Consider the following 10,217-nt stretch of genomic DNA (forward strand, 5'->3'; position numbering starts at 1 on the left):
CATAACGAAGCCGTCAGGACGACTTCAGACCAGAATCAGACGGATCTAAACTCTAAGCAGCCTCAGTCAGACGCCAATAATGAAAGAAGAAGTGTTTGGATGAAACTCAGGAAATGTGCTGAACCTGCCGCTGGAACACTTCCCGGGTTTACGTTCAAAGTCTAGTTTTCTCATCTGCTCGCTCTTCAGGGAGCGAAAATAAAGAACATAAGAGAGCGAGCGAACACAGCGACCATCTGTCCATTCATATATGCTGCAATAAAAGCCTTTGGACAGACGGAGAAATTAAATCAAATAAAATGCATTTTCTGAGATTTGAAGTCTGGAGCCTCCACTGATGGAAAGTTTCAGACTTTAGAGGACGAGTTTGAAGCCGAGACTCGTGTCAAATCACTGAAATGTCAAAGAGTCGTGTTTCATCTGCTTTGCTGATACGTCCAATTAAAAACCAACAGTTTAGATTCACGGCAGTAAAAACGTCGTCGGCCAGTGTTTTGGTTCATCCACAAACATTCATTCATCACTTTTACGACGTCACCGTCCGTGGAGTCATCACAGACCAGGGATCTCCAGCTCTGGTCCTCCTGAGCTGCCGTCCTGCAGGTTTTAGACGGTACTGACTCACATGAATGGATCATGAGCAGACTGGTGGAGAACTTAACAAGCTGCTGGAGATCCATTCATGTGACGTCTAAAACCTGCAGGACAGTAGCCCACGAGGACCGGAGCTGGAGATCCCTGGTCTGGGAGGACGACCACTGCTGTGGCTCCTTCTAGACCTCCTGATTACTGCTCACGCTGGACTTCACTGGTTTTTATCTTCAGACATTCAGAGAGCATCCATAAAGGTCATCAACACCTTCTGCCCTCATGCAGCCCCGTGTCATGATGCTGCCACCTCCGTGCTTCACTGTGGTGGTCCTGGTCCAGGTCCACACCAGGCATTCATCTGCCCCCCGTCACTTTGCATCTCTTTGGTTCATTTGGAGTCGCCCTGTAGTTGTGTTTGTCTCTTTGTGTGTGAGTGCTCAGCGAAAGATGGGCGGCTTGTAAACGGTGAAACATCTTCAGAATTATTGGCCAGGTAGCAAAGGAACTAGCTAACTAGCTAACTTAAAAGCTAGCTGACACACTGTTAGCGACCATGTTTCTGCTGGCCTTGAGTGGCAGCAATGATCGAGTCGTTGGACAAAACCTTCACTGAGCAGCAATCTGAATGACTCGTCTGTGTTTCCTTCACCAGGACAATTTGAGCTAAAAATCGAATCTAAAATCTAATCAGTCGTTAGCTGTGCTGCGCTATCCGCTGTGGTTGAACATTAGATTTTAGCTTATAAATGCTCCACCAAAGATGGGTCGTTTGTAAACGGTGAAACATCTTCAGAATTATTGGCCAGGTAGCAAAGGAATTAGCTAACTTGCTAACTTAAAAGCTAGCAGCCAGTGACAAGAACTAACGCTAGCATGCTCCTGCTTGCCTCAAGTGGTAGCAATTATCTTGCTAGCTACTGTGCTAACTACAAGTAGCTGTTACTTGTCCAACAAATACAGAATAAACCCTGAATTTTTGCTGCCATCTTGTCGTTTATGGTGACAAAACTTTCACCGAGTAGCATTTTGAATCGACAAATTTTATGTTTCTCCTCGAAGCTTCTCTGTTTTTTGTTCGTCTGGTTTTAGTCTAAACTTACATTGTGTGAACCTTCCCCTTCCCCCCTTTTACTGTAAATAAACAAATCATGTTCGTTATCATGGCCTTTATTTGTACTGATGAATCAGAGGACAGAAACTTTTCTCTTCTGCCTTCAGACTTCCTGCACTGAGCAGTTACCTGCTAACCACAGGAAAAACCAAAGACTGTCGATAAAAGATGGATGTACCCACTGGGTTGTGTTTTAAATCCAGCACTTTGGCATTTTTGGTTTTTTAAAAAACTTTGGAAACTCAAGAACACACAATATGCTCGCGACCTGTCAATCAGAAAGTGGCCCCGCCCTAAAATACACTCTAATTTATCGTCTGTTTCCTGCTAAGTGGAATCATAATTTACTAAATCAACATCATGCTGCATTGACGGACACGTTGAACTCGCAATTGAGACCATAAAATCACTGGTAAACATGTTTACTTGGTAGCAAATGAACCGAGAAGGAGACTCATCTTCTCATAGACTTCAGTGCATTTTTTGCAGCTGGAGGAGTCGCCCCCTGCTGGCCGTCAGAGAGAACGCAGGTTTAAAGCTTTAGTTTTCACCCCCAGAAGCTACGTCCATCTTTTAAACACAGTCTGTGAGAAAAACAGACATTTTGGTGAAATTTTCACATTTGGGTTCGACCGTTTAACCCTTCAGCAAAAACGTGTTCAGCTTCATATACAGGTCCTCGAGTGTCGTGTTTGCACGCGACAGAAGTGCTCTACGTAGACATACACAGGTTCGGAAAAATATGCAAAATTCATCGTGTTACATTTTTCTTTACAATCACACAGACAGGCGACGAGTGGAAAGCTCTTCTGACCGGATCGTTTTAACCCGAGGAGGTTCTGAATCCATGTTTCCTTCAGAAATAAAGTCCAGATTACTGAACAGAATTCACCTAAAATCAGTTATAAATTATCATTAGTGCAGATTTTAAATGGATTTACAAAAAAGGAACGTTTTATGTAAAGCTAAGCTGCCCGTAAAGCTAATTTAAACAATCCTTCAACCTATTTCTGCGCGACATGTTGCTAACTTACCAGCATTTAATGTGGCTAAATTAGCTGACTGTAATCAAATTTAACCATCCAGTTCAGCTTTGGTGAACTTTAGTGCATAAATTGTGTCTTTGAGGAAAAACTAGACCATTAAAAATAATCTAGACTTCCTCCATCAGGACAATTTGAGCTAAAAAATGTTTTTATCTAAAATCTTATCAGTCGTTAGCCGTGCTGCACTGTCCACTTTTATTTAACATTAGCTTTTAGCGTTAGCTTATAAAGTGCTTCTCAAAAGTCGGATGGTTTGTAAATGGTGAAACATCTTCAGAATTATTGGCCAGGTAGCAAAGGAATTAGCTAACTTGCTAACTTAAAAGCTAGCAGCCACATTGTTAGCTACAAGAATCAGTGCTAGCATGTTCCTGGCAGTGGCAGTTACTTTGCTAATTACAAGTAGCTCAAGGAAGGGGTTAGAACCAGTAGTGAATAACAAAACAAGAAATCGTAGTTCCTGAATTTAAAATTGCATTTTCACTTTAGCTTCTCAAGGATTTTAGCCAAATTACCTTCAGGAGTCAACATCTTCAGAACGATCTGCTAGGTAGCATAGGAATTAGCTAACTTGCTAACTTAAAAGCTGGCAGCCACACCGTTAGCCCCCGGAACTAGCGCTAGCGTGTTCCTGCTAGCCGAGAATGTTAGCCATTAGCTTGCCAGCTACTTTGCTAACTACAAGTAGCTGTTGCAAGATTCTGGTTTAACTGAAAAGGTGTTTGAACTGTTAAGTTGTTTTGAAATCAGGTGTAACGGGGATGGGGAAACCGTAGATGCTAGCTTGCGTTTTCAGAATTTTAGCCTCAGTGGTCGGATGGAGGCGTTCTTATTTTGTTTTATTTCTTTTAATGGCCAAAGTGGAAGATTTTTATTGGCCTCCTCGGGTTAACAGAGCTGCAGTCAGATGTGTTAAAGTTATTTCCTACATTATGTGTCTATGAGTACAATACACGATAACATCAATTACCACAGAAAGAGATATATATTGATTTTCAAAAAAATAAATGTTTGATATTTAAGCAATATTTTCCACAATAGAAAGCCGGAGGTTCTTTCCTCCCAAAAACGAAATCTCTTCCTGCAGCGTCGCCTCCACTCGCTGGCTCGGAAAAGGCAGAAATGGCGTTAAAAAAGGTAAATAGGAGGACGTGGTGCGTCGAGTGCAGAGGTCGGAGGTCCTCAGTAGCCCTTCATGGCCATAGACGAGCTTCCAGCGCCGTCGTGACGCTTGATCTGGTGGACCATGAGCAGGGAGATCAGCAGGCCCAGCAGCTGGAAGGACAGACGGACGGACAGGTGAACAGTCAGACGGACAGACAGACAGGTAAAACGCTCGATATTATGTTTAATTTTAAAAAATAAATCTGTCAAATAACTTTCCAAAGTGTATTTACACACATCATTTTTCTTAAATCTCTAAAGTTACTTTCATTTTGCTGATTAGATGATTTATTAGCTGCCAGTCACTGTTTAGCGGCATAGCGCTACAGAGTTTACAAATCAGGATTTGGGTGTTTTCAGTGTTCTTTAGATGTCCTAATCTTCTGGGCATGCTCACAGACTTTTTGATTGAAGATATTTTGCAATTACAGAAGAGTCGCATCCAAGCACAAGGTGCTTATGAGAACCAGATTTGTTCCTGGACATCAAAGACGTGCACAAAGAGTCCATCTGAGAGGTTCAATCTCGTGTTTTCTTGTCTAGTTCTCCCTCTGAAGCTAACACAACATCCTAACAAACGGCGACAGCGAAGGAGAACGTTGGTGGAGCTTACAGCGGTGACGGCGAAACCAAAGCAGACGCCCATGAAGGCCTTGAAGACCATGTTGACGTATGAATAGATGAGGTCACCGCAAGGCTGGAAGAGGAGAAAAAAAAATCGAATTATTATCTGGAAAACTGGACGCTGTCTGGATTTGACTGGCAACTTGACTGATTGGATACCTGTGCAAAGATTTTTTCTGGGCCTCGGGTTCCCTGCAAGGAAACAAAAGCACAATGAAAAAAATGCACCTCTGAGCTTTTCCTCTGAAAGGTCAGCATACGTCACAGAATCCTGCTGTCTTCCTGTAAATACCAGTGGTTTCCCAAACTTTTTAAAAATTTTTATTTTAAGAAAATTAAATTTGGGTAACAGCAGAGCTGCTCACTAATCTCCATTACTGGGTACAGACTCCTATTCTGAAAGTGAAGTCATTAATACGAGGCAGGAAGAAGAACATCAGGGAGGTTTTATTGTGACAGTCTAGCCAACGTATTTCAGACTTTTATTCTGATACTGTAGTCAATGCATCCTGTTTTGCAGGGGCTTTTACTTAAAAAATAAAAGTAAACACCCACATAGGTGAACTTCCTCCTGCTAGCTTTCTTACTTTTTCAAGGGAACAAAAAAACAACATGCGGCGGCTATAAATCGCTGTTACCTTGAGGAGACTTATTTTGAACCCACCCAATATTCAGCCACCAAGCACTCTAATTTCTAGCATATTCAGTCATGAAATTAGTTTTGCCCTCGCTGAGATTTTTTAAAACCAACCTGTGGCCGTTGTTTACATCCGCCAGATCCAAATCCATATCCGTATCCATAGCCCGACCCGGAGGAACTGCATCGACAGGAGTCGGGGATGTCTGTACCCCAGTCCTCGGCGCTCGCCACTCCACAGCACTGGAACTGCAAGCACACGAGGGTTTCAATGGGCGGAAATCACTGCAGGTTTCTGAAGTAGCCTAGCTAGACTGTTCCCATTAGAATTAAAAGCACAAAGGACTTTACAGAGCTTTCCAGCACTTGGAGCATCGCCTTTAGTTCCTCGTCTTCCAGGTAGGGCTTCACAGCTTCACTGGTGATGCTTTGGAAGGCATCTCTAACCTACAGGGGGAGAAGGAGCACTGTTACCACCATGCTATGCTAAGGAGACACATTAGCATCAAGACAGACTGAGCTAAGACATTAGCTTCAAGGTAGACGGAGAGAGACCGAGAGCTTTCCACTCCAAGAACTTGGGGAAGGCTCAGCGTGGTGCAAATGTTTAGCTGTCTTAGCCTTTCTGTTGCCATCTGCGGAGTGGAGTCCGATGCTGTTGACTCAGTAAGCAAGTAAGAAAGAGTAAGTCGTAGTTACTGGTAGGGATACCCTGATTCGACCTCAATTTATCGAGGCCCCAAAGATTCTAATTCAGCTCTGTGATTTAGTGACATATGGCACTGAGATGTAGGAACGCTGTCCTCCTCAATCCCATCTTGTCGTAAACTCGTAAGCTCTGGTCTGGTGGTCTAAGTAAGTGTCACAGTAGTATTTGTCATGGCGCCCATTGCTAGCTAAACCATCACTGGTTGCCGACATGAACTTCTCGTAGTCCGAGTGACCGCCTCCAGTTGTGTCACTGTAGGTATGTTAACCTGTTAGACCGCAACACATACATGTAAGCTCTGGTCAGACGTGATCGAGCATCACAGAAGTCTTTGTCATGGTGCCCTTTGCTAGCTAAACTCTGACATAGAGAATACAGGTTTTCGCCATCCTTTGGAGCTTGTGGAGCCACGGTACGCTCAGTGTCCTACCAGAGCTTTACAACAAAGTTCTTGACCACCCCGTTCATCCCCATCCTCAACCGGTTGAGACAGATGGCCGCCCTTCCTGAGCCCGGTTCTGTCACAGGTTTGCTGTTGGCCATCCCGAAATTTTTTTGGTTCCTTCAGATTGGGGTTTAGCGCTTGCTCAAAGGGAATTCAGAGGAAACTTCGGATTTGTTGGGTTGTTTTGTTTACGGTTTGTTCGGTCTTTACGTTACCCTACCCGTAACAACAAAACTGAAATAAAAATTGACTTGAACCACCTACAAAACAATACAGAACAGACTGAGTGCAGAAACGTTCATCATTATGCATTGCAGAGCTGTAGGTTTGTCAAGCAGGTACATGTACTCGAAGGAAACTGGTATCGATCGGGATTTGACCAGGACATCTCTAGTTCCTGAATGTGACTGCTGCTTTCCGAGTATGTAGGAAACTGAAGGTTTATGGAAACCTATATGGCAAGTTTGATTAGAGAGGAGACAACTGCTATTCAAAGAGGACACTGAAGGGGAAGAAAACCCTGAAAGAGGTTCCACAAGGCCGGTTCTTGCACTCGGAACACCCTCAAAGGTTCGGGTCACCTTAAAACAGCCAAAGTAGTCAAGTATAGTCAAGACTGAGAACTTTAGCTACAACAGGATAGAGACAGGCTAACAGATAAACAGACATGTAGCTAAAATTAAAGATTACCTTGTTTCTTGTGACGGCAATGATAATGCCAAAGATCAGCATGACGACCATTCCGATCCCCATGAAACCTGCAAACTGTACATGAAACACCATGAGCAACACTCGTAGAATCAGCAGTCGTTTTGTTTGCTGCGAGACTTTTTTAAAAAATATACAGATATCGATGTTTTGTGTTTGAGAAGAATTGAGAAGTCTGTTCGCCTTATTTGACGTGGGCTTTTGTACGTACTATTTTGAGGGCGAGGCTCTTCTCGGAGCAGCCGGCGTAGATTCCCAGGCAGGAGATGCCGAGGACGCCGATGGCAAACACCCACATCCATCCCAGGCCTGGACCCCCGACTGCTGAGAGCTGCTCGGCCGAAACGGGACGACAGCGAAAGCAAAAACACAGAGTTACCGCAGAGCTACAAGCCAGATGCGCAAAGTAGTCACAACTGGTTTTGGCTGCTTGGTGCTAAAAGAAAACCGAAGGATGGAAGCTCTGAAGAGGAAGAAATCAGTTGCAAAAAGACAATGGAGAATGGGAATATTTTAGCTACAGAAAGGAGGATGTTTACCAAACACAGGAACTCTGTCGAGGATACGCCGATACAGCAGCGACAAAGGAAAACATAAACTTCTTCATCGTGTATTTTCCTCTAAATGGGACCATAACTCCCTAAATTAACTTCAAGCTGTAATGAAGGACGGCACATTTTCGCATAGATTCCTTTTCTTTTTAGCAGTCTGAGGAGTCGCCTCCTGCTGGCTGTTAGGAAGAATGCATCTGGTTTGTCCAACGTAACTGTGATGTCCACATCAAATAAACAATCAAACTAAAATAATAATAAAATAAATGCAGGTTTAACCCGCTGAACCCCAAAACCCACCAGCTGGAAACTGCAAAAATGGAAATAATCTGCAAATTTTCATTTTTCAGAAAGTCATCGCAATAATTCTGTGCGATTTTCGAATCCGGTTGGAAAAATTAGCGACATTTTAAACTGAGTGGTTCATGTTCGTCACCTTATTCTACCGGTTTTAACTTAAAATTAAAAAATCAAACAAACCACGAGTACCAGGCAGTGTACAGTCAGAGGAGTGTAGAAACAGATCACAAACAGTATATTTATAGTACGTAGAGGCGCGATTTCTTTTCCTAGTGTTAGTAACACCTGTGGGCAATTGTTGTACAATCGAAAATCAAACAAATTAAACTTTAGTCTTTGTATCTTTCGATGGATTTGTGGCTTTCTAACCGTGTCGTGTTCTAACGGAGAACCCTGCTGCCTCCAAGCCGCCAGAAAACTTTGCAACCAGAGCCCCTGCACCGAATCGATGCTTAATAGGTTTGTGGTAATTTGATTAAACGAGATGTGCTCCTCGTGAGAAAAAAAACACACAACGCAGAGCCGAATAACGAGCGAGTGATGAGGGAACCGCCCTCGTCGATGCCGTGCTGAACAAACAAACTGCCAAAAAAAACAGCGGAGGTGGATAAACCTGCCGCTTCTGGTTCATGATTTTCCGTGTCCAGAAGGACCCACGTGATGTTGAATTTCATCATCTGCCCGAGTCTTCGCGGAATTCACGTGGTCCGACATGTGCCAGGAAAACAAGCGCTACTTCAGACCAGGAGATTCATCCACAGATGGATGACTCACCAACACACCTCAGGAGCAATCGCCTGGTGAGCAATCCGGCATCGCTTCGCACGTGAACGGATGTGCGTGCTTCCACCCACACAAGTGGTTTCCCACCACTCGCAACCGGATGCTGCTGTTTAGGGTTCGGGACGAGATCGCGGTCAACAATTAAACAGCTAGAATGCAACTTTATGGGAGAGACGCCTCGAAAACATGGGTTGTAGGAAAGTTACATCGACAACCGTGAGCTCCCAGAAACGTCCAGATCGGTGTTCGTGAACCAGCCTCGGTTTGCTGGATCGGGCCCGACTTTGAGTTTCATTATCACACTTTATCAATAAGTGTTGCGGAAAACTCGACGGAGTGTTTCCACAACAAGGCTCTCGGATGTTCTGGAGTCGAGCAACAAAAGTAGAAATCTGTTCTTAAGATCTGTCTTCGGCTCATTTCCTGATGTCCTCTACCTGAGCAACAGGTGGACGTCAGCTTCGGCGCAAACACAACTTTCTTCTTCTTCAGTTTCGCATCTGTAGCTTCACATCTGGTTTCCCTGAGCAGCAGATTAATCAGATTATGCGACGACTGAATCATCTTTTCGTGCGTTTTTTGTGGAAGAAACGGACATTAAGAGAAAGTTTAAGTAATCTTCAAACAAAACTCCTCCATCAGAGTCCGACCTGTCCAGAGGACCGGTTGGGTGTCGGGTTTCAGCCCTTTAACCGAGTTAAATCTTGCATCCCGGGGAATGCAGGAAATGAGTGTGAAACTTGATTAGATGTATTCTAAAAACACAGAAATGGACGGTAAATGCGATTAGTTAGAAACGACGAGGCCGAACCGTTCGGAGCGCAGAGAGCTTTCTGCCGGAGTGGAAACCTCCCCCGAGCTGCATCTGTTCTGCGTTAGGAGGAGAAACCAGAGCCTCCACTACATCTGGCCGCCTGCCCGCCTCCGTATAAACACTCCAAGTCCTTCGCCTCGACTTCGTTTAAACATTTCCAAACACGATGTCCCGACCGACCAGATCGGCCTCCGCTCGCACGAAGACCAACCAGCTGCTTTTGTTTTATTTCAAAGCCTCCCTGAACCCTCTCAGAATATTAACTTTTAGACTGAACCAAACATTTCCTTTATATAGAAATCCCTCGCAACCTTTTGTTTTTTTTCGAACTGTTTCTGAGCGCAGCGACACAAACGAGCTGAACCCAAAACCTCCGAAAGGACACTTTGATTGCTTTAATTGTTGCATCACATCTGACTCTGATTTCGCTGTTTTTCGCCCGTGAGTCATTACAGTAAATCCGCAGCTCATTCTGCTGGGAAACATCCCGTAAAGGGAAACTGTAAACCCACGTTTGGCAGCGGCCTGACACAGATAATGAGCAAGGAAGGAATCCACCTGGCACGGCCTTATTTATTTATTTCATATTTCTGGCAGATCGACGGCAGCATTCCAGTTGCGAAATAAGTTTTCTGGGGGCCAAGAAACAGTCAAGCACACAACTGTAAAACTTTAAAGGTTTGCCTGGCTAAATATAGCCCTCTGCTTTCAGTGTTTATGCTAAGCTAAGCTAA

At 44.1% G+C, this 10,217-nt stretch overlaps 1 protein-coding gene across 1 annotated transcript in view; it reads right to left on the minus strand.

The window, feature by feature from the left end:
- Window positions 1-1,742: 1,742 nt before the first annotated feature.
- Window positions 1,743-10,217, minus strand: part of LOC103369260 (23 kDa integral membrane protein-like) — a 12,341-nt gene continuing 3,866 nt past the window's right edge. Inside the window, exons 3-9 of the mRNA XM_008297936.1 lie at window positions 7,247-7,366; window positions 7,018-7,092; window positions 5,525-5,620; window positions 5,288-5,422; window positions 4,696-4,728; window positions 4,526-4,609; window positions 1,743-4,023 (exon numbers count right to left, since the gene is read on the minus strand). Of these exons, the coding sequence (XP_008296158.1) occupies window positions 3,931-4,023; window positions 4,526-4,609; window positions 4,696-4,728; window positions 5,288-5,422; window positions 5,525-5,620; window positions 7,018-7,092; window positions 7,247-7,366 (636 nt within the window). The 3' untranslated portion in view covers window positions 1,743-3,930. The remainder of the gene's footprint in view (window positions 4,024-4,525; window positions 4,610-4,695; window positions 4,729-5,287; window positions 5,423-5,524; window positions 5,621-7,017; window positions 7,093-7,246; window positions 7,367-10,217) is intronic.

The sequence above is a fragment of the Stegastes partitus genome, unplaced genomic scaffold, assembly GCF_000690725.1.
Source record: "Stegastes partitus isolate 25-593 unplaced genomic scaffold, Stegastes_partitus-1.0.2 Scaffold1260, whole genome shotgun sequence".
Taxonomy (NCBI): Eukaryota; Metazoa; Chordata; class Actinopteri; family Pomacentridae; genus Stegastes; species Stegastes partitus.